Below are 24,975 nucleotides of genomic sequence, written 5' to 3'. Positions count from 1 at the left end.
TTAGTGTAGACAAGGTGTAAACTCTCCTATCCTTGGGTTAGTGTAGACAAGGTGTAAACTCTCCTACCCTTGGGTTAGTGTAGACAAGGTGTCAACTCTATCCTTGGGTTAGTGTAGACAAGGTGTCAACTCTCCTACCCTTGGGTTAGTGTAGACAAGGTGTCAACTCTCCTATCCTTGGGTTATTGTAGACAAGGTGTAAACTCTCCTATCCTTGGGTTAGAGTAGACAAGGTGTCAACTCTCCTATCCTTGGGTTATTGTAGACAAGGTGTAAACTCTCCTATCCTTGGGTTAGTGTAGACAAGGTGTCAACTCTCCTACCCTTGGGTTATTGTAGACAAGGTGTAAACTCTCCTACCCTTGGGTTAGTGTAGACAAGGTGTAAACTCTATCCTTGGGTTATTGTAGACAAGGTGTAAACTCTCCTATCCTTGGGTTAGTGTAGACAAGGTGTAAACTCTATCCTTGGGTTATTGTAGACAAGGTGTCAACTCTCCTACCCTTGGGTTAGTGTAGACAAGGTGTAAACTCTCCTACCCTTGGGTTAGTGTAGACAAGGTGTAAACTCTCCTATCCTTGGGTTAGTGTAGACAAGGTGTAAACTCTCCTATCCTTGGGTTAGTGTAGACAAGGTGTAAACTCTATCCTTGGGTTAGTGTGGACAAGGTGTAAACTCTCCTACCCTTGGGTTAGTGTAGACAAGGTGTAAACTCTCCTATCCTTGGGTTAGTGTAGACAAGGTGTCAACTCTCCTATCCTTGGGTTAGTGTAGACAAGGTGTAAACTCTCCTATCCTTGGGTTAGTGTAGACAAGGTGTCAACTCTCCTATCCTTGGGTTAGTGTAGACAAGGTGTAAACTCTATCCTTGGGTTAGTGTGGACAAGGTGTAAACTCTCCTATCCTTGGGTTATTGTAGACAAGGTGTAAACTCTCCTATCCTTGGGTTAGTGTAGACAAGGTGTAAACTCTATCCTTGGGTTAGTGTAGACAAGGTGTCAACTCTCCTATCCTTGGGTTCGTGTAGACAAGGTGTAAACTCTATCCTTGGGTTAGTGTAGACAAGGTGTCAACTCTCCTATCCTTGGGTTAGTGTAGACAAGGTGTAAACTCTATCCTTGGGTTAGTGTAGACAAGGTGTCAACTCTCCTATCCTTGGGTTAGTGTAGACAAGGTGTAAACTCTATCCTTGGGTTCGTGTAGACAAGGTGTCAACTCTATCCTTGGGTTAGTGTAGACAAGGTGTCAACTCTCCTACCCTTGGGTTAGTGTAGACAAGGTGTCAACTCTCCTACCCTTGGGTTCGTGTAGACAAGGTGTCAACTCTATCCTTGGGTTCGTGTAGACAAGGTGTAAACTCTCCTATCCTTGGGTTAGTGTAGACAAGGTGTAAACTCTATCCTTGGGTTAGTGTAGACAAGGTGTCAACTCTCCTATCCTTGGGTTAGTGTAGACAAGGTGTAAACTCTATCCTTGGGTTCGTGTAGACAAGGTGTAAACTCTATCCTTGGGTTCGTGTAGACAAGGTGTAAACTCTCCTATCCTTGGGTTAGTGTAGACAAGGTGTAAACTCTATCCTTGGGTTAGTGTAGACAAGGTTTCAACTCTCCTATCCTTGGGTTAGTGTAGACAAGGTGTAAACTCTATCCTTGGGTTAGTGTAGACAAGGTGTCAACTCTATCCTTGGGTTAGTGTAGACAAGGTGTCAACTCTCCTATCCTTGGGTTAGTGTAGACAAGGTGTAAACTCTCCTATCCTTGGGTTCGTGTAGACAAGGTGTAAACTCTCCTATCTTTGGGTTAGTGTAGACAAGGTGTCAACTCTACCCTTGGGTTAGTGTAGACAAGGTGTAAACTCTATCCTTGGGTTAGTGTAGACAAGGTGTCAACTCTCCTATCCTTGGGTTAGTGTAGACAAGGTGTCAACTCTCCTATCCTTGGGTTAGTGTAGACAAGGTGTCAACTCTCCTACCCTTGGGTTAGTGTAGACAAGGTGTAAACTCTCCTACCCTTGGGTTAGTGTAGACAAGGTGTAAACTCTCCTGCCCTTGGGTTAGTGTAGACAAGGTGTCAACTCTCCTACCCTTGGGTTAGTGTAGACAAGGTGTCAACTCTCCTATCCTTGGGTTAGTGTAGACAAGGTGTAAACTCTCCTATCCTTGGGTTAGTGTAGACAAGGTGTAAACTCTATCCTTGGGTTAGTGTAGACAAGGTGTCAACTCTCCTATCCTTGGGTTAGTGTAGACAAGGTGTAAACTCTCCTACCCTTGGGTTAGTGTAGACAAGGTGTCAACTCTCCTACCCTTGGGTTAGTGTAGACAAGGTGTCAACTCTCCTATCCTTGGGTTAGTGTAGACAAGGTGTAAACTCTCCTACCCTTGGGTTAGTGTAGACAAGGTGTCAACTCTCCTACCCTTGGGTTAGTGTAGACAAGGTGTCAACTGTCCTACCCTTGGGTTAGTGTAGACAAGGTGTCAACTCTCCTACCCTTGGGTTAGTGTAGACAAGGTGTCAACTCTCCTACCCTTGGGTTAGTGTAGACAAGGTGTCAACTCTCCTACCCTTGGGTTAGTGTAGACAAGGTGTCAACTCTCCTATCCTTGGGTTAGTGTAGACAAGGTGTCAACTCTCCTATCCTTGGGTTAGTGTAGACAAGGTGTCAACTCTACTCTCCTTGGGATGGTTTAGATAGCTTGGACATTTTACTCCATTGAAGGCGCTATACAAATGTAAGTAGTTGTTGGTTTGATGATGTTGGACGTGATTCACAAGATATCAATCTGTTATCAATGCACGCTCTAGTGAAAGTCAAGCTGGTGCAGTTACAAATCGTTAATTGATAGCTTTCTTTTGGAGATGTTTGTGTCCTTGTCTGTATGGAACAATGAGAAGAATGCATTTGATAGTCAGGCCACTCCTCGGAACATCAGGACCACGTAGGGGGAGGTTCTAGTCAAACACCTCCAGACCCCTGGTCTTTTGATAGAAAGCAGCGATGGGCGAGAATGGCTTCTATCAGATGTCTCATGCTGCATGATCTGGGGTTACCGCTGTGTGTGCAGAAGTGATCTGTTGCACATGAAGCAACCAGTATGTGGAATGCATGTTGAAGATGCACTGAAGAATGGGTCTTAGACATGCTCAGTCACACTGCACGAAATGATTCATGTGCTCAGGATAGTGAGGACATTTACTGGATCATTACTGATTTAAAACTTTTACTCAAGACTAACACGTGTCCCATAGAGAAACTGACCTTCTACAGTAAGCTTAATCAAACAACCAGGATAGGGTTAAACTCACTGGTACCTATTAGAAGGATGGAAATTCAAGTAGAGAAAGACATAAAATTGGAAATTCTAAATTCAGGGCAAACCCACAAAATTCAAGTTGAACTTATCCATTATGTGGATAACAGTAAGCACAGGTGTTCAATTTTTGATATATGTGGGTACACAAAGAGGAATAGGTTTTGAATCTTGTTTACTAATTTAGTGTATAATGATATTAGGCAGAGATATATGATACTGATGAAATAGTGTTGTGTTTGCCTTAAATACTCATCAACAAAGACAGGACTGTAAGGAGAGGGTTAATCAGCCTGTCCTGAGCTCTGCTCATGTTATACTGCTTTTGATGTCTCTTTATAGTCAGTAATAATAACCTTTGGCTTTTGCTTTTTAAGGGAGAAAGTATAAGTTAGTTTAGATGTACTGTTAGATTAAGACTGACCTTAAAGTAATGATAAGTTTAGACAAGAAATCTGTCCCAGTGCACACTGCAGAGAATGTGCAAATACATCATCCTGCTCAGAAACAGGAATGGTACAGATTTATAATTACAAGTTTCACTTGGTAGAATAGAAACAAGAGTGAAACTATCGCTATGATAACAAAGTAGGGGAATTGTATCAGTCTCTGGAAAAACAACTCGTTAAAACTAAAGTTATTGATAAGGGACAAGGGAAGAAGCTGATTAAAATTCACCTCATATGGAGCTGAATTCAGGCCGGCAGAAACATGTGGATTGTCACATAGAAGGGGTATGGGAAAGGGTATTAAAACACTGGTGTTTGAACAGAGACCTTAGGATTGAAAGGTCTTCAGCCTGTGGACCCAGCTCGGGACTGCAACACGTTTGAATCCTCCGGTTATACCCGCAAGGTTTGGTCCGAAGTACTGCTGTTAGGTGCATGTTTAATTTCTGTATACTTAATAAACCTGTGACATCTGACATTCAATGTTGCAACCCCTACTGATTTGAGGAGTAAATTATAAGAACCACCATATAAACTTAACAGTAACACAATCCACATCACAAAATGCCAGAGGATACAACACCGGCTATACACGGCATGGTGAAGGTATCTCACCAGAGGATACAACACCGGCTATACACGGCATGGTGAAGGTATCTCACCAGAGGATACAACACCGGCTATACACGGCATGGTGAAGGTATCTCACCGGAGGATACAACACTGGCTATACACGGCATGGTGAAGGTATCTCACCGGAGGATACAACACCGGCTATACACGGCATGGTGAAGGTATCTCACCGGAGGATACAACACCGGCTATACACGGCATGGTGAAGGTATCTCACCGGAGGATACAACACAGGCTACACACGGCGAGGTGAAGGTATCTCACCAGAGGATACAACAGAGTACACACGGCGAGGTGACAAATTCTTACCCGGGAACTACCAAGCGTTGCCCATTGTGTATGCGAAGGGAGCAGCGGTAATCATTGGGCAGCTTGAAGTGAATCCGCTCTTCGACCGTGTCCAGCTCCTGTTCAGTTAAACCCGCTGAGGACAGGAAACACTGGCAGCTTATCACACCCAAACAGGCAGTACAAATAAAGGGGGCACCTTAAACTAAAACAATGTAAGGAGGTGTCTCTCCCCCTCCTCGGCACCCGCACCTCCCTCTCTCCCGTCCTGTGCCTCCCCCTCCCTCTCTCCCGTCCTGTGCCTCCCTCTCCCTCTCTCCCGTCCTGTGCCTCCCCCTCCCTCTCCCTCTCTCCCGTCCTGTGCCTCCCCCTCCCTCTCTCCCGTCCTGTGCCTCCCCCTCCCTCTCTCCCGTCCTGTGCCTCCCCCTCCCTCTCTCCCGTCCTGTGCCTCCCCCTCCCTCTCTCCCGTCCTGTGCCTCCCCCTCCCTCTCTCCCGTCCTGTGCCTCCCCCTCCCTCTCTCCCGTCCTGTGCCTCCCCCTCCCTCTCTCCCGTCCTGTGCCTCCCCCTCCCTCTCTCCCGTCCTGTGCCTCCCCCTCCCTCTCTCCCGTCCTGTGCCTCCCCCTCCCTCTCTCCCGTCCTGTGCCTCCCCCTCCCTCTCCCTCTCTCCCGTCCTGTGCCTCCCCCTCCCTCTCCCTCTCTCCCGTCCTGTGCCTCCCCCTCCCTCTCCCTCTCTCCCGTCCTGTGCCTCCCCCTCCCTCTCCCTCTCTCCCGTCCTGTGCCTCCCCCTCCCTCTCTCCCGTCCTGTGCCTCCCCCTCCCTCTCCCTCTCTCCCGTCCTGTGCCTCCCCCTCCCTCTCCCTCTCTCCCGTCCTGTGCCTCCCCCTCCCTCTCCCTCTCTCCCGTCCTGTGCCTCCCCCTCCCTCTCTCCCGTCCTGTGCCTCCCCCTCCCTCTCTCCCGTCCTGTGCCTCCCCCTCCCTCTCTCCCGTCCTGTGCCTCCCCCTCCCTCTCTCCCGTCCTGTGCCTCCCCCTCCCTCTCTCCCGTCCTGTGCCTCCCCCTCCCTCTCCCTCTCTCCCGTCCTGTGCCTCCCCCTCCCTCTCTCCCGTCCTGTGCCTCCCTCTCCCTCTCTCCCGTCCTGTGCCTCCCCCTCCCTCTCTCCCGTCCTGTGCCTCCCCCTCCCTCTCCCTCTCTCCCGTCCTGTGCCTCCCCCTCCCTCTCCCTCTCTCCCGTCCTGTGCCTCCCCCTCCCTCTCCCTCTCTCCCGTCCTGTGCCTCCCCCTCCCCCTCCCTCTCTCCCGTCCTGTGCCTCCCCCTCCCTCTCTCCCGTCCTGTGCCTCCCCCTCCCTCTCTCCCGTCCTGTGCCTCCCCCTCCCTCTCTCCCGTCCTGTGCCTCCCCCTCCCTCTATTCCACTCCTCCTCCTCCAATGAAAGCGACAGTTCCCTGTGCACTGGGTTTTATGACAGTCACTGGTGTGGATCAGCAGGCTGAGCGCAAGGGTTGCCAAATATTAACAGAGGCTTTCAAAGCTGCTCAGAGTGGGCCGTGTTCACCGCCCCTCACCCCCCCCTTACCGTTGCCCCTCGCGCCCCCCTTACCGCCGCCCCGCGCCCCCCTCCCCCCCCTCCCCCCCCCGCGCCCCCCTCCCCCCCCTCCTCCTCCGCCCTCACCCCTTCCTCCTCCTCCGCCCTCACCCCTTCCTCCTCCTCCGCCCTCACCCCTTCCTCCTCCTCCGCCCTCACCCCTTCCTCCTCCTCCTCCTCCTCCCGCCTGCCCCCCCCTTCCTCCGCCTCCCGCCCGCCCCCCTTTCATCCGCCGCCCCCGCCCCCCCCCTTGCCCCCGCCCCCCCCCCTTGCCCCCGCCCCCCCCCTTTCCTCCGCCGCCTCCGCCCCCCCTTTCCTCCGCCGCCCCCGCCCCCCCCCTTGCCCCCGCCCCCCCCCTTCCTCCGCCGCCTCCGCCCCCCCCTTTCCCTCCGCCGCCCCCGCCCCCCCCCCTTGCCCCCGCCCCCCCCTTCCTCCGCCGCCCCCGCCCCCCCCCCTTGCCCCCGCCCCCCCCCTTCCTCCGCCGCCTCCGCCCCCCCTTTCCCTCCGCCGCCCCCGCCCCCCCCCCCTTGCCCCCGCCCCCCCCCTTCCTCCGCCGCCTCCGCCCCCCCCTTTCCCTCCGCCGCCCCCGCCCCCCCCCCCTTGCCCCCGCCCCCCCCTTCCTCCGCCGCCTCCGCCCCCCCTTTTCCTCCGCCGCCTCCGCCCCCCCCCTTTCCCTCCGCCGCCCCGCGCCCCCCTCCCCCCCCTCCCCCCCCCGCGCCCCCCTCCCCCCCCTCCTCCTCCGCCCTCACCCCTTCCTCCTCCTCCGCCCTCACCCCTTCCTCCTCCTCCGCCCTCACCCCTTCCTCCTCCTCCGCCCTCACCCCTTCCTCCTCCTCCGCCCTCACCCCTTCCTCCTCCTCCTCCTCCTCCCGCCTGCCCCCCCCTTCCTCCGCCTCCCGCCCGCCCCCCTTTCATCCGCCGCCCCCGCCCCCCCCCCTTGCCCCCGCCCCCCCCCCTTCCTCCGCCGCCTCCGCCCCCCCCTTTCCCTCCGCCGCCCCCGCCCCCCCCCCTTGCCCCCGCCCCCCCCTTCCTCCGCCGCCCCCGCCCCCCCCCCTTGCCCCCGCCCCCCCCCTTCCTCCGCCGCCTCCGCCCCCCCTTTCCCTCCGCCGCCCCCGCCCCCCCCCCTTGCCCCCGCCCCCCCCCTTCCTCCGCCGCCTCCGCCCCCCCCTTTCCCTCCGCCGCCCCCGCCCCCCCCCCCCCCCTCCTCCGCCGCCTCCGCCCCCCCTTTTCCTCCGCCGCCTCCGCCCCCCCCCTTTCCCTCCGCCGCCCCCGCCCCCCCCCCTTGCCCCCGCCCCCCCCTTCCTCCGCCGCCTCCGCCCCCCCTTTTCCTCCGCCGCCTCCGCCCACCCCCCTTTTCCTCCGCCGCCTCCGCCCACCCCCCTTTCCTCCGCCGCCTCCGCCCACCCCCCTTTTCCTCCGCCGCCTCCGCCCACCCCCCTTTCCTCCGCCGCCTCCGCCCACCCCCTTTTCCTCCGCCGCCTCCGCCCACCCCCCTTTCCTCCGCCCCCCCCGCCCCCCTTCCTCCGCCCACCCCCCTTTCCTCCGCCTCCTCCGCCCCCTCCGCCCCCCTTCCTCCGCCCACCCCCCTTCCTCCGCCGCCTCCGCCCACCCCCCTTCCTCCGCCGCCCCTCGCCAGGATTTAAACGGCTGCCCTTGACTGGTTACCATTCAGTGAGGTGATCATGCGAGGACACTTCCGCTCCAGGTATCCTTTCAAATTCTCCCAGGCCCTTTTCAGCTCTGCGTAGTGATCAATGTATCGACCTAAGTCACAGTAGAACTGGCAGAATAGTTCCTTCCAACACAGATTCCTCTTCACTTTATCATCCCTGACAAGAGACAACGAGCATGTGTGAGTGAAATATATGCTGCAAATCAAGCAGTCAGGACAGGGACTGACAGTGACACACACACAGGGACTGACAGAGACACACACACAGGGACTGACAGTGACACACACACAGGGACTGACAGTGACACACACACAGGGACTGACAGTGACACACACACAGGGACTGACAGTGACACACACACAGGGACTGACAGTGACACACACACAGGGACTGACAGTGACACACACACAGGGACTGACAGTGACACACACACACAGGGACTGACAGAGACACACACACAGGGACTGACAGTGACACACACACACAGGGACTGACAGTGACACACACACACAGGGACTGACAGTGACACACACACACAGGGACTGACAGTGACACACACACACAGGGACTGACAGTGACACACACACACAGGGACTGACAGTGACACACACACACAGGGACTGACAGTGACACACACACACAGGGACTGACAGAGACACACACACACAGGGACTGACAGAGACACACACACACAGGGACTGACAGTGACACACACACACAGGGACTGACAGTGACACACACACACAGGGACTGACAGTGACACACACACACAGGGACTGACAGTGACACACACACACAGGGACTGACAGTGACACACACACACAGGGACTGACAGTGACACACACACACAGGGACTGACAGTGACACACACACACAGGGACTGACAGTGACACACACACACAGGGACTGACAGAGACACACACACACAGGGACTGACAGTGACACACACACACAGGGACTGACAGTGACACACACACACAGGGACTGACAGTGACACACACACACAGGGACTGACAGTGACACACACACACAGGGACTGACAGTGACACACACACACAGGGACTGACAGTGACACACACACACAGGGACTGACAGTGACACACACACACAGGGACTGACAGTGACACACACACACAGGGACTGACAGTGACACACACACACAGGGACTGACAGTGACACACACACACAGGGACTGACAGTGACACACACACACAGGGACTGACAGTGACACACACACACAGGGACTGACAGTGACACACACACACAGGGACTGACAGTGACACACACACACAGGGACTGACAGTGACACACACACACAGGGACTGACAGTGACACACACACACAGGGACTGACAGTGACACACACACACAGGGACTGACAGTGACACACACACACAGGGACTGACAGTGACACACACACACAGGGACTGACAGTGACACACACACACAGGGACTGACAGTGACACACACACACAGGGACTGACAGTGACACACACACACAGGGACTGACAGTGACACACACACACAGGGACTGACAGTGACACACACACACAGGGACTGACAGTGACACACACACACAGGGACTGACAGTGACACACACACACAGGGACTGACAGTGACACACACACACAGGGACTGACAGTGACACACACACACAGGGACTGACAGTGACACACACACACAGGGACTGACAGTGACACACACACACAGGGACTGACAGTGACACACACACACAGGGACTGACAGTGACACACACACACAGGGACTGACAGTGACACACACACACAGGGACTGACAGAGACACACACACACAGGGACTGACAGAGACACACACACAGGGACTGACAGAGACACACACACAGGGACTGACAGAGACACACACACAGGGACTGACAGAGACACACACACAGGGACTAACAGAGACACACACACAGGGACTGACAGAGACACACACACAGGGACTGACAGAGACACACACACAGGGACTGACAGAGACACACACACAGGGACTGACAGAGACACACACACAGGGACTGACAGAGACACACACACAGGGACTGACAGAGACACACACACAGGGACTGACAGAGACACACACACACATAACACAATTATCAAACCAACCTTTTCCTCATCTCTAATTGAGAGTTTTTAAAAGACCTCAGATGGTCTCCATCCTCGGTTACTGAGGGAAGTAAGGGTGGAAATTGCAGAGGCTCTGGCCACAATCTTCCAATCCTCCTTACATTTGGGAACCAGGCCTGACGACTAGAGGATTGTAAATGTTACACCCCTGTTCAAAAAAGGGGAGAGGGATAAACCTGGCAATTACAGGCCAGTCAGCCTAGTGTCGGTGATGGGGAAACTTTGAGACACAATAATCCGGGACAAAATTAATTGACACTCGGAAAAGTCTGGGCTAATAAATGAAAGTCAGCACTGATGTGTTAAAGGAAAATCATGTTTGACCAACCCGACTGATTTCTTTGATGAAGTAACGGAGAGGGTTGATGAGGGTAGTGCGGGTGATGTTGTGGAGATGGACTTTCAGAAGACATTTGATAAAGTGCCATAGACTTGTTGGCAAAATTAAAACCCATGGAATTAGAGACAGTGTCAGTGTGGATATGAAATTGTCTAGGGGACAGAAAGCAGAGAGTCGAGGTGAACGGTTGTTTTTCAGACTGGAGGGAAGTATACAGTGGTGTTCCCCAGGGGTCAGTATTAGGACCACTGCTCTTGTTGATATATATTAATGACCTGGACTTGGGTATAGATTCAAAGTTTGCAGATGATACAAAACTCGGAAATGTAGTAAACAATGTGGAGGATAGTAACAGACTTCAGGAGGACAGAGAGAGACTGGTGAAATGGGTGGACACATGGCAGATGCAATTTAACACAGAGAAGTGTGAAGTGATACATTTTGGTAGGAAGAATGAGGAGGGGCAAAATAAACTAAATGGTACAATTTTAAAGGGGGTGCAGGAACAGAGAGACCTGGGGGTTATGTACACAAATCTTTGAAGGTTTCAGGACAGGTTGAAAAGGCTGTTAAAAAACACACAGGATCCTGAGCTTTATTAATAGAGGCACAGAGTACAAAAACAAGGAAGTTATGCTAAACCTTTATAGAACACTGGTCAGGCCTCAGCTGGAGTATTGGGTTCAATTCTGGGCATCACACTTTAGGAAGGATATCAAGGCCTTTGAGAGGGTGCAGAAAAGACTTATTGGAATGATTCCAGGGATGACAGACTTCAGTTAAATCCGCCTCGATTTTAAAATTCTTGTCCTTGTTTTCAAATCCCTCCATGATCTCGGCCCTCCCTATCGCTGTATATTCCTCCAGCCCTACAACCCTCCGAGATCTCTGCACTCCTCCAATACTGGTCTCTTGTCCGTCCTTGATTTTAATCGCTCCACCATATTGGCGTCCATGCTTTCAGCTGTCTAGGCCCTAAGCTCTGGAATTCCCTCCCTAAACCTCTCCGTCTGTCTACCTCTCTCCTCCTCTAAGACGTTCCTGTCCAAATATCGGTGTCTAATAATTGCTTCAGTGAAGCGCCTTGGGACGTTTTACTACGTTAAAGGCGCTATATAAATGCAGGTGGCTGTTGTTGTTCCGTGGATAGACTGGAGAAGCTGGGATTGTTCTCCTTAGAATGGAGAAGGTTAAGGGGAGATTTGATCGAGGTGTTCAAAATCATGAAGGGTTTTGATTGAGTAAATAAGAAGAAACTGTTTCCAGTGGAAGAGGTTCGGTAACCAGAGGACACAGATTTAAGGTGATCGGCAAACGAGCCAGAGGGGAGATGAGGAGACATTTTTTACACAGTGATTTGTGATTATCTGGAATTCACTGCCTGAAAGGGCGGTGGAAGCAGATTCAATAATAACTTTCAAAAGGGAATCGGATAAATACTTGAAGGGAAAAAAATTACAGGGCTATGGGGAAAGAGCAGGGAGTGGGACTAATTGGAGAGCTCTTTCAAAGAGCCGGTACAGGCACGATGGGCCAAATGGCCTCCTCCTGTTCTGTACCCACAATGACAGAGTTAGGAAGCTAACCAGAAAGGGGAGAAATTTAAAACGTTGTAATTCAAGTTTTGAATCAGTTCTACAAAAAGCAGATGAAGAATAATATTAAAATTAAGAAATGAGTTCAATCAAGCAGAGGTAAAACTTGTAAAGTATATCTCAGCAATTAGTTAAACACCGCCCGCAGGGCGACCGCGGGCAGCGGGGGCCCGCGGGCAATAGTGATACACAGTGTAGAGACGTACACAGTAACAGTATACAGTCGAGGCAGTGTATATTAGAGACCCGCACAGTAACAGTGCAGGAGACACAAACACACACAGTAACAATGTAGAGAAACAGTATAAGTTTACCAGCGACGCGCACGGCAAGGCTGTGTGACAGCGACACACATTGTGTAGAGACGCACAGAGTAAGAGTCCACAGTAAAGGCAGTGTAGAGACGCACACAGTAAGAGTCCACAGTAAAGGCAGTGTAGAGACGCACACAGTAAGAGTCCACAGTAAAGGCAGTGTAGAGACGCACACAGTAAGAGTCCACAGTAAAGGCAGTGTAGAGACGCACACAGTAAGAGTCCACAGTAAAGGCAGTGTAGAGACGCACACAGTAAGAGTCCACAGTAAAGAAGATAAGAACATAAGAACATAAGAAATTGGAGCAGGAGTAGGCCAATCGGCCCCTCGAGCCTGCTCCGCCATTCAATAAGATCATGGCTGATCTGATCCCAACCACAAATCTAAAGAACACAAGAAGTCGGAGCAGGACCCGGCCACATAGCCCCTGGGCCCTCTCCGCCACCCACAGGGCATTGACCGATCCGAACTCAGCTTCATGTCCAATTTCCTGCCCGCTCCCCATAACCCCTAATTCCCTTTACTTCTAGGAAACTGTCTATTTCTGTTTTAAATTTATCTAATGATGTAGCTTCCACAGCTTCCTGGGGCAGCAAATTCCACAGACCTACCACCCTCTGAGTGAAGAAGTTTCTCCTCATCTCAGTTTTGAAAGAGCAGCCCCTTATTCTAAGATTATGCCCCCTAGTTCTAGTTTCACCCATCTTTGGGAACATCCTTACTGCATCCACCCGATCAAGACCCTTCACAATCTTATATGTTTCAATAAGATCGCCTCTCATTCTTCTGAACTCCAATGAGTAGAGTCCCAATCTACTCAACCTCTCCTCATATGTCCGCCCCCTCATCCCCGGGATTAACCGAGTGAACCTTCTTTGTACTGCCTCGAGAGCAAGTATGTCTTTTCTTAAGTATGGAGACCAAAACTGTATGCAGTATTCCAGGTGCGGTCTCACCAATACCTTATATAACTGCAGCAATACCTCCTTGTTTTTATATTCTATCCCCCGAGCAATAAAAGCCAACATTCCGTTGGCTTTCTTGATCACCTGCTGCACCTGCATACCAACTTTTTGATTTTCTTGCACTAGGACCCCCAGATCCCTTTGTACTGCAGTACTTTCCAGTCTCTCGCCATTAAGAAAATAACTTGCTCTCTGATTTTTCCTGCCAAAGTGCATAACCTCACATTTTCCAATATTATATTGCATCTGCCAAATCTCCGCCCACTCACCCAGCCTGTCTATATCCCCTTGCAGGTTTTTTATGTCCTCCTCACTCTCTACTTTCCCTCCCATCTTTGTATCATCTGCAAATTTTGATATGTTGCACTCGGTCCCCTCCTCCAAATCGTTAATATAGATTGTAAAGAGTTGGGGACCCAGCACCGACCCCTGTGGAACACCACTGGTTACTTGTTGCCAGTCCGAAAATGAACCATTTATCCCAACTCTCTGCTTCCTGTTCGATAACCAATCCTCCACCCATGCCAGAATATTACCCCCAATCCCGTGATTTTTTATCTTAAGTAATAATCTTTTATGTGGCACCTTGTCGAATGCCTTCTGGAAGTCTAAATACACTACGTCCACTGGTTCCCCTTTATCCACCCTATACGTTATATCCTCGAAGAACTCAAGCAAATTTGTCAGACATGACTTCCCCTTCATAAAGCCATGCTGACTTTGTCCTATTAAATTATGCTTATCTAAATGTTCCGTTACTGTCTCCTTAATAATAGACTCCAAAATTTTACCCACCACAGATGTTAAGCTAACTGGCCTATAATTTCCAGCCTTCTGCCTACTACCCTTTTTAAATAACGGTGTTACATTAGCAGTTTTCCAATCTGCCGGGACCTCTCCTGAGTCCAGGGAATTTTGGAAAACTATCACCAAAGCATCCACAATCCCTACTGCCACTTCCCTCAAGACCCTAGGATGGAAGCCATCAGGTCCAGGGGATTTATCCGCCTTGAGTCCCATTATTTTACTGAGTACCATCTCCTGAGTGATTTTAATCGTATTTAGCTCCTCCCCCCCGAGAGTCCCCTGTTTGTCCAGTGTTGGGATATTCTTAGTGTCCTCTACTGTAAAGACTGAAACAAAATATTTGTTCAGCATTTTTGCCATCTCCATGTTTCCCACCATTAATTTCCCGGTCTCATCCTCTAAGGGACCTATGTTTGCCTTAGCCACCCTTTTTCTTTTTATATAACTATAGAAACTCTTGCTATCTGTTTTTATATTTTTTGCTAATTTCTTTTCATAATCTAACTTCCCTTTCTTAATCAATCCTTTAGTTACTTTTTGCTGTCTTTTGAAGAATTCCAAATCTTCTATCCTCCCACTAAGTTTGGCTACCTTATATGTCCTTGTTTTTAGTCGGATACTATCCTTGATTTCTTTACTTAGCCACGGATGGCTGTCATTTCTTTTACACCCTTTTTTCCTCAGTGGAATATATTTATTTTGAAAGTTGTAAAATAACTCCCTAAATGAACACCACTGCTCATGTACCGTCTTACCCTTTAATCTATTTTCCCAGTCCACTTTAATCAATTCCGCTCTCATACCATCATAGTCTCCTTTATTCAAGCTCAGTACGCTTGTTTGAGAATCAACCTTCTCACCCTCTAATTGGATATGGAATTCAACCATGTTGTGGTCGCTCGTTCCAAGGGGATCCTTAACTAGGACATTATTAATTAATCCTGACTCATTACACAGGACCAGGTCCAAGGTTGCCTGCCCCCTTGTAGGATCAGTTACATACTGCTCAAGAAATCCATCCCTGATGCACTCAATGAACTCGTCCTCAAGGCTGCTCTGCCCAATTTGATTTGTCCAGTTAATATGATAATTAAAATCCCCCATAATTATGGCTGTTCCCTTATTACATGCCCCGACTATCTCCTGATTAATACTTCTTCCAGCAGAGTTGCAACTATTAGGAGGCCTATATACTACGCCCACTAATGTTTTTTTTCCCTTATTATTCCTTATCTCCACCCAAACTGTTTCATTATCTTGATGCTTTGTCCCAATATCATTTCTCTGTATTACAGTGATTCCTTCCTTTATTAACATAGCCACCCCACCTCCCCTTCCTTCCTGCCTGTCCTTCCTGATTGTTAAATACCGTGGCATATTTAATTCCCAGTCGTTGTCACCCTGCAGCCATGTTTCTGTAATGGCCACAAGATCATACCCATACGTAGTTATTTGTGCCGTTAACTCGTCCATTTTATTACGAATGCTACGTGCATTCAGATAAAGAACTTTCAAATCTGTTTTGTGACGCTTAGTTCCTGCTTTTTCCTTTTTTAACACTTTACCTATTACTCCATGTAGAGACGCACACAGTAAGAGTCCACAGTAAAGGCAGTGTCGAGACGCACACAGTAACAGTCCACAGTAAAGGCAGTGTAGAGACGCACACAGTCAGAGTCCACAGTAAAGGCAGTGTAGAGACGCACACAGTAAGAGCCCACAGTAAAGGCAGTGTAGAGACGCACACAGTAAGAGTCCACAGTAAAGGAAGTGTAGAGACGCACACAGTAACAGTCCACAGTAAAGGCAGTGTAGAGACGCACACAGTCAGAGTCCACAGTAAAGGCAGTGTAGAGACGCACACAGTAAGAGCCCACAGTAAAGGCAGTGTAGAGACGCACACAGTCAGAGTCCACAGTAAAGGCAGTGTAGAGACGCACACAGTCAGAGTCCACAGTAAAGGCAGTGCAGAGACGCACACAGTAAGAGTCCACAGTAAAGGCAGTGTAGAGACGCACACAGGAAGAGTCCACAGTAAAGGAAGTGTAGAGACGCACACAGTCAGAGTCCACAGTAAAGGCAGTGTGGAGACGCACACAGTAAGAGTCCACAGTAAAGGCAGTGTGGAGACGCACACAGTAAGAGTCCACAGTAAAGGCAGTGTAGAGACGCACACAGTCAGAGTCCACAGTAAAGGAAGTGTAGAGACGCACACAGTCAGAGTCCACAGTAAAGGCAGTGTAGAGACGCACACAGTAAGAGTCCACAGTAAAGGCAGTGTGGAGACGCACACAGTCAGAGTCCACAGTAAAGGCAGTGTAGAGATGCACACAGTCAGAGTCCACAGTAAAGGAAGTGTAGAGACGCACACAGTAAGAGTCCACAGTAAAGGAAGTGTAGAGACGCACACAGTCAGAGTCCACAGTAAAGGCAGTGTAGAGACGCACACAGTCAGAGTCCACAGTAAAGGAAGTGTAGAGACGCACACAGTCAGAGTCCACAGTAAAGGCAGTGTAGAGACGCACACAGTAAGAGTCCACAGTAAAGGAAGTGTAGAGACGCACACAGTAAGAGTCCACAGTAAAGGCAGTGTAGAGACGCACACAGTAAGAGTCCACAGTAAAGGCAGTGTAGAGACGCACACAGTCAGAGTCCACAGTAAAGGCAGTGTAGAGACGCACACAGTAAGAGTCCACAGTAAAGGAAGTGTAGAGACGCACACAGTAACAGTCCACAGTAAAGGAAGTGTAGAGACGCACACAGTAAGAGTCCACAGTAAAGGCAGTGTAGAGACGCACACAGTAAGAGTCCACAGTAAAGGCAGTGTGGAGACGCACACAGTCAGAGTCCACAGTAAAGGCAGTGTGGAGACGCACACAGTCAGAGTCCACAGTAAAGGCAGTGTAGAGACGCACACAGTAACAGTCCACAGTAAAGGAAGTGTAGAGACGCACACAGTAAGAGTCCACAGTAAAGGCAGTGTAGAGACGCACACAGTAAGAGTCCACAGTAAAGGCAGTGTGGAGACGCACACAGTCAGAGTCCACAGGAAAGGCAGTGTGGAGACGCACACAGTCAGAGTCCACAGTAAAGGAAGTGTGGAGACGCACACAGTCAGAGTCCACAGTAAAGGCAGTGTGGAGACGCACACAGTCAGAGTCCACAGTAAAGGCAGTGTGGAGACGCACACAGTCAGAGTCCACAGTAAAGGCAGTGTAGAGATGCACACAGTCAGAGTCCACAGTAAAGGAAGTGTAGAGACGCACACAGTAAGAGTCCACAGTAAAGGCAGTGTAGAGACGCACACAGTAAGAGTCCACAGTAAAGGAAGTGTAGAGACGCACACAGTAAGAGTCCACAGTAAAGGAAGTGTAGAGACGCACACAGTCAGAGTCCACAGTAAAGGCAGTGTAGAGACGCACACAGTCAGAGTCCACAGTAAAGGCAGTGTAGAGACGCACACAGTAAGAGTCCACAGTAAAGGAAGTGTAGAGACGCACACAGTAAGAGTCCACAGTAAAGGAAGTGTAGAGACGCACACAGTCAGAGTCCACAGTAAAGGCAGTGTAGAGACGCACACAGTAAGAGTCCACAGTAAAGGAAGTGTAGAGACGCACACAGTCAGAGTCCACAGTAAAGGCAGTGTGGAGACGCACACAGTAAGAGTCCACAGTAAAGGCAGTGTGGAGACGCACACAGTCAGAGTCCACAGTAAAGGCAGTGTGGAGACGCACACAGTCAGAGTCCACAGTAAAGGCAGTGTGGAGACGCACACAGTAAGAGTCCACAGTAAAGGCAGTGTAGAGATGCACACAGTCAGAGTCCACAGTAAAGGAAGTGTAGAGACGCACACAGTCAGAGTCCACAGTAAAGGCAGTGTGGAGACGCACACAGTAACAGTCCACAGTAAAGGCAGTGTAGAGACGCACACAGTAAGAGTCCACAGTAAAGGCAGTGTAGAGACGCACACAGTAAGAGTCCACAGTAAAGGAAGTGTAGAGACGCACACAGTCAGAGTCCACAGTAAAGGCAGTGCAGAGACGCACACAGTCAGAGTCCACAGTAAAGGCAGTGTAGAGACGCACACAGTAAGAGTCCACAGTAAAGGAAGTGTAGAGACGCACACAGTCAGAGTCCACAGTAAAGGCAGTGCAGAGACGCACACAGTCAGAGTCCACAGTAAAGGCAGTGTAGAGACGCACACAGTAAGAGTCCACAGTAAAGGAAGTGTAGAGACGCACACAGTCAGAGTCCACAGTAAAGGCAGTGTAGAGACGCACACAGTAAGAGTCCACAGTAAAGGCAGTGTAGAGACGCACACAGTAAGAGTCCACAGTAAAGGCAGTGTAGAGACGCACACAGTAAGAGTCCACAGTAAAGGCAGTGTAGAGACACACACAGTAAGAGTCCACAGTAAAGGAAGTGTAGAGACGCACACAGTAAGAGTCCACAGTAAAGGAAGTGTGGAGACGCACACAGTAAGAGTCCACAGTAAAGGCAGTGTAGAGACGCACACAGTCAGAGTCCACAGTAAAGGCAGTGTAGAGACGCACACAGTAACAGTCCACAGTAAAGGCAGTGTAGAGACGCACACAGTAAGAGTCCACAGTAAAGGCAGTGTAGAGACGCACACAGTAACAGTCCACAGTAAAGGCAGTGTAGAGACGCACACAGTAAGAGTCCACAGTAAAGGCAGTGTAGAGACGCACACAGTAAGAGTCCACAGTAAAGGCAGTGTAGAGACGCACACAGTAAGAGTCCACAGTAAAGGCAGTGTAGAGACGCACACAGTAAGAGTCCACAGTAAAGGCAGTGTAGAGACGCACACAGTAAGAGTCCACAGTAAAGGCAGTGTAGAGACGCACACAGTAAGAGTCCACAGTAAAGGCAGTGTAGAGACGCACACAGTCAGAGTCCACAGTAAAGGCAGTGTGGAGACGCACACAGTAAGAGTCCACAGTAAAGGCAGTGTAGAGACGCACACAGTAAGAGTCCACAGTAAAGGCAGTGTAGAGACGCACACAGTCAGAGTCCACAGTAAAGGCAGTGTAGAGACGCACACAGTAAGAGTCCACAGTCAAGGCAGTGTAGAGACGCACACAGTCAGAGTCCACAGTAAAGGCAGTGTAGAGACGCACACAGTAAGAGTCCACAGTAAAGGCAGTGTAGAGACGCACACAGTCAGAGTCCACAGTAAAGGCAGTGTAGAGACGCACACAGTAAGAGTCCACAGTAAAGGCAGTGTAGAGACACACACAGTAAGAGTCCACAGTAAAGGCAGTGTAGAGACGCACACAGTCAGAGTCCACAGTAAAGGCAGTGTAGAGACGCACACAGTAAGAGTCCACAGTAAAGGCAGTGTAGAGACGCACACAGTAACAGTCCACAGTAAAGGCAGTGTAGAGACGCACACAGTCAGAGTCCACAGTAAAGGCAGTGTCGAGACGCACACAGTAACAGTCCACAGTAAAGGCAGTGTAGAGACGCACACAGTAAGAGTCCACAGTAAAGGCAGTGTAGAGACGCACACAGTAAGAGTCCACAGTAAAGGCAGTGTGGAGACGCACACAGTAAGAGTCCACAGTCAAGGCAGTGTCGAGACGCACACAGTAAGAGTCCACAGTAAAGGCAGTGTAGAGACGCACACAGTCAGAGTCCACAGTAAAGGCAGTGTAGAGACGCACACAGTCAGAGTCCACAGTAAAGGCAGTGTAGAGACGCACACAGTCAGAGTCCACAGTAAAGGCAGTGTAGAGACGCACATAGTAAGAGTCCACAGTAAAGGAAGTGTAGAGACGCACACAGTCAGAGTCCACAGTAAAGGCAGTGTAGAGACGCACACAGTCAGAGTCCACAGTAAAGGCAGTGTAGAGACGCACACAGTCAGAGTCCACAGTAAAGGCAGTGTAGAGACGCACACAGTCAGAGTCCACAGTAAAGGCAGTGTAGAGACGCACACAGTCAGAGTCCACAGTAAAGGCAGTGTAGAGACGCACACAGTAAGAGTCCACAGTAAAGGCAGTGTGGAGACGCACACAGTAACAGTCCACAGTAAAGGCCGTGTAGAGACGCACACAGTAAGAGTCCACAGTAAAGGCAGTGTAGAGACGCACACAGTAAGAGTCCACAGTAAAGGCAGTGTAGAGACGCACACAGTAAGAGTCCACAGTAAAGGCAGTGTAGAGACGCACACAGTAAGAGTCCACAGTAAAGGCAGTGTAGAGACGCACACAGTAAGAGTCCACAGTAAAGGCAGTGTAGAGACGCACACAGTAAGAGTCCACAGTAAAGGCAGTGTAGAGACGCACACAGTAAGAGTCCACAGTAAAGGCAGTGCAGAGACGCACACAGTCAGAGTCCACAGTAAAGGAAGTGTAGAGACGCACACAGTAAGAGTCCACAGTAAAGGAAGTGTAGAGACGCACACAGTAAGAGTCCACAGTAAAGGCAGTGTGGAGACGCACACAGTCAGAGTCCACAGTAAAGGCAGTGTAGAGACGCACACAGTAAGAGTCCACAGTAAAGGCAGTGTAGAGACGCACACAGTAAGAGTCCACAGTAAAGGAAGTGTGGAGACGCACACAGTAAGAGTCCACAGTAAAGGCAGTGTAGAGACGCACACAGTAAGAGTCCACAGTAAAGGCAGTGTGGAGACGCACACAGTAAGAGTCCACAGTAAAGGCAGTGTGGAGACGCACACAGTCAGAGTCCACAGTAAAGGCAGTGTAGAGACGCACACAGTAAGAGTCCACAGTAAAGGCAGTGTAGAGACGCACACAGTAAGAGTCCACAGTAAAGGCAGTGTAGAGACGCACACAGTAAGAGTCCACAGTAAAGGCAGTGCAGAGACGCACACAGTCAGAGTCCACAGTAAAGGCAGTGTAGAGACGCACACAGTAAGAGTCCACAGGAAAGGCAGTGTGGAGACGCACACAGTCAGAGTCCACAGTAAAGGCAGTGTAGAGACGCACACAGTAAGAGTCCACAGTAAAGGAAGTGTAGAGACGCACACAGTAAGAGTCCACAGTAAAGGCAGTGTAGAGACGCACACAGTAAGAGTCCACAGTAAAGGCAGTGTAGAGACGCACACAGTAAGAGTCCACAGTAAAGGAAGTGTGGAGACGCACACAGTAAGAGTCCACAGTAAAGGCAGTGTAGAGACGCACACAGTAAGAGTCCACAGTAAAGGCAGTGTAGAGACGCACACAGTCAGAGTCCACAGTAAAGGCAGTGTAGAGACGCACACAGTAAGAGTCCACAGTAAAGGCAGTGTAGAGACGCACACAGTAAGAGTCCACAGTAAAGGAAGTGTGGAGACGCACACAGTAAGAGTCCACAGTAAAGGCAGTGTAGAGACGCACACAGTAAGAGTCCACAGTAAAGGCAGTGTAGAGACGCACACAGTAAGAGTCCACAGTAAAGGCAGTGTAGAGACGCACACAGTAAGAGTCCACAGTAAAGGCAGTGTAGAGACGCACACAGTCAGAGTCCACAGTAAAGGCAGTGTAGAGACGCACACAGTAAGAGTCCACAGTAAAGGCAGTGTAGAGACGCACACAGTAAGAGTCCACAGTAAAGGCAGTGTAGAGACGCACACAGTAAGAGTCCACAGTAAAGGCAGTGTAGAGACGCACACAGTAAGAGTCCACAGTAAAGGCAGTGTAGAGACGCACACAGTAAGAGTCCACAGTAAAGGCAGTGTCGAGACGCACACAGTAAGAGTCCACAGTAAAGGCAGTGTAGAGACGCACACAGTCAGAGTCCACAGTAAAGGCAGTGTGGAGACGCACACAGTAACAGTCCACAGTAAAGGCAGTGTGGAGACGCACACAGTAAGAGTCCACAGTAAAGGCAGTGTAGAGATGCACACAGTAAGAGTCCACAGTAAAGGCAGTGTAGAGACGCACACAGTAAGAGTCCACAGTAAAGGCAGTGTAGAGACGCACACAGTCAGAGTCCACAGTAAAGGCAGTGTAGAGACGCACACAGTAAGAGTCCACAGTAAAGGCAGTGTAGAGACGCACACAGTCACAGTCCACAGTAAAGGCAGTGTAGAGACGCACACAGTAAGAGTCCACAGTAAAGGCAGTGTCGAGACGCACACAGTCAGAGTCCACAGTAAAGGCAGTGTAGAGACGCACACAGTAAGAGTCCACAGTAAAGGAAGTGTAGAGACGCACACAGTAAGAGTCCACAGTAAAGGCAGTGTGGAGACGCACACAGTAACAGTCCACAGTAAAGGCAGTGTAGAGACGCACACAGTCAGAGTCCACAGTAAAGGCAGTGTCGAGACGCACACAGTAACAGTCCACAGTAAAGGCAGTGTAGAGACGCACACAGTAAGAGTCCACAGTAAAGGCAGTGTAGAGACGCACACAGTAAGAGTCCACAGTAAAGGCAGTGTGGAGACGCACACAGTAAGAGTCCACAGTCAAGGCAGTGTCGAGACGCACACAGTAAGAGTCCACAGTAAAGGCAGTGTAGAGACGCACACAGTCAGAGTCCACAGTAAAGGCAGTGTAGAGACGCACACAGTCAGAGTCCACAGTAAAGGCAGTGTAGAGACGCACACAGTCAGAGTCCACAGTAAAGGCAGTGTAGAGACGCACACAGTAAGAGTCCACAGTAAAGGCAGTGTAGAGACGCACACAGTCAGAGTCCACAGTAAAGGCAGTGTAGAGACGCACACAGTAAGAGTCCACAGTAAAGGCAGTGTAGAGACGCACACAGTAAGAGTCCACAGTAAAGGCAGTGTAGAGACGCACACAGTAAGAGTCCACAGTAAAGGCAGTGTAGAGACGCACACAGTAAGAGTCCACAGTAAAGGCAGTGTAGAGACGCACACAGTAAGAGTCCACAGTAAAGGCAGTGTAGAGACGCACACAGTAAGAGTCCACAGTAAAGGCAGTGTAGAGACGCACACAGTAAGAGTCCACAGTAAAGGCAGTGTAGAGACGCACACAGTAAGAGTCCACAGTAAAGGCAGTGTAGAGACGCACACAGTAAGAGTCCACAGTAAAGGCAGTGTGGAGACGCACACAGTCAGAGTCCACAGTAAAGGCAGTGTAGAGACGCACACAGTCAGAGTCCACAGTAAAGGAAGTGTAGAGACGCACACAGTAACAGTCCACAGTAAAGGAAGTGTAGAGACGCACACAGTAAGAGTCCACAGTAAAGGCAGTGTAGAGACGCACACAGTCAGAGTCCACAGTAAAGGCAGTGTGGAGACGCACACAGTAAGAGTCCACAGTAAAGGAAGTGTGGAGACGCACACAGTCAGAGTCCACAGTAAAGGCAGTGTGGAGACGCACACAGTAACAGTCCACAGTAAAGGCAGTGTGGAGACGCACACAGTAAGAGTCCACAGTAAAGGCAGTGTAGAGATGCACACAGTAAGAGTCCACAGTAAAGGCAGTGTAGAGACGCACACAGTAAGAGTCCACAGTAAAGGAAGTGTAGAGACGCACACAGTCAGAGTCCACAGTAAAGGCAGTGTGGAGACGCACACAGTAACAGTCCACAGTAAAGGCAGTGTGGAGACGCACACAGTCAGAGTCCACAGTAAAGGCAGTGTGGAGACGCACACAGTAACAGTCCACAGTAAAGGCAGTGTAGAGACGCACACAGTAAGAGTCCACAGTAAAAGAAGTGTAGAGACGCACACAGTAAGAGTCCACAGTAAAGGCAGTGTGGAGACGCACACAATAAGAGTCCACAGTAAAGGCAGTGTAGAGACGCACACAGTCAGAGTCCACAGTAAAGGCAGTGTCGAGACGCACACAGTCAGAGTCCACAGTAAAGGCAGTGTAGAGACGCACACAGTCAGAGTCCACAGTAAAGGCAGTGTAGAGACACACACAGTAAGAGTCCACAGTAAAGGCAGTGTCGAGACGCACACAGTAAGAGTCCACAGTAAAGGCAGTGCAGAGACGCACACAGTCAGAGTCCACAGTAAAGGCAGTGTGGAGACGCACACAGTCAGAGTCCACAGTAAAGGCAGTGTAGAGACGCACACAGTCAGAGTCCACAGTAAAGGCAGTGTAGAGACGCACACAGTAAGAGTCCACAGTAAAGGCAGTGTAGAGACGCACACAGTAAGAGTCCACAGTAAAGGAAGTGTGGAGACGCACACAGTAAGAGTCCACAGTAAAGGCAGTGTAGAGACGCACACAGTCAGAGTCCACAGTAAAGGCAGTGTGGAGACGCACACAGTAAGAGTCCACAGTAAAGGCAGTGTAGAGACGCACACAGTAAGAGTCCACAGTAAAGGAAGTGTGGAGACGCACACAGTCAGAGTCCACAGTAAAGGCAGTGTAGAGACGCACACAGTAAGAGTCCACAGTAAAGGAAGTGTAGAGACGCACACAGTAAGAGTCCACAGTAAAGGAAGTGTAGAGACGCACACAGTAAGAGTCCACAGTAAAGGCAGTGTGGAGACGCACACAGTAAGAGTCAGGAGAGACAAATACAAATAACAATGCACAGTATAAGTCTAACATACAGCACTGGGCGCTGCAGAGGGGCAAACACACACACACACACAGCGTACCGCAGGCGGCGACGGCCCGCGGGGGAGACGCACACACCCTCTGACCCAATACTCACTCTGACAGCAGCCAGTGTTTCTTGCAGTGACTTTTCCACAGGGGGTCATGACCGCACAACTGACGGAATCTCCGACACACACAACTGCAACTAAAGTGGGTGGAGGGGAAAGAATGGAAATGTGGTGCTCAGTGATTAGCGACAATGGCTCCTGCGACACACTCCGCAACATCAATATTCTTCAACACCGAAAACTGAACAGTCATTTCAACTATTCTCAATATTCCACATCCGGCCAGGTGTCTGTGTCTCTCTGTCTGCTTCCCATTCCCACA

At 50.5% G+C, this 24,975-nt stretch overlaps 1 protein-coding gene across 1 annotated transcript in view; it reads right to left on the bottom strand.

Moving 5' to 3' along the window:
- Nucleotides 1-24,827, bottom strand: part of fbxo3 (F-box protein 3) — a gene marked incomplete at its 5' end in the record, with an annotated part of 78,605 nt that extends 53,778 nt beyond the window's left edge. Inside the window, 3 exons of the mRNA XM_067981578.1 lie at nucleotides 4,699-4,813; nucleotides 7,922-8,085; nucleotides 24,701-24,827. Of these exons, the coding sequence (XP_067837679.1) occupies nucleotides 4,699-4,813; nucleotides 7,922-8,085; nucleotides 24,701-24,827 (406 nt within the window). The remainder of the gene's footprint in view (nucleotides 1-4,698; nucleotides 4,814-7,921; nucleotides 8,086-24,700) is intronic.
- Between the last annotated feature and the right edge of the window lie 148 nt (nucleotides 24,828-24,975).

This window comes from Heptranchias perlo, unplaced genomic scaffold, assembly GCF_035084215.1.
Source record: "Heptranchias perlo isolate sHepPer1 unplaced genomic scaffold, sHepPer1.hap1 HAP1_SCAFFOLD_805, whole genome shotgun sequence".
In the NCBI taxonomy this organism is placed as follows: Eukaryota; Metazoa; Chordata; class Chondrichthyes; order Hexanchiformes; family Hexanchidae; genus Heptranchias; species Heptranchias perlo.
This window is presented reverse-complemented; position numbering and strand designations above follow the sequence as displayed.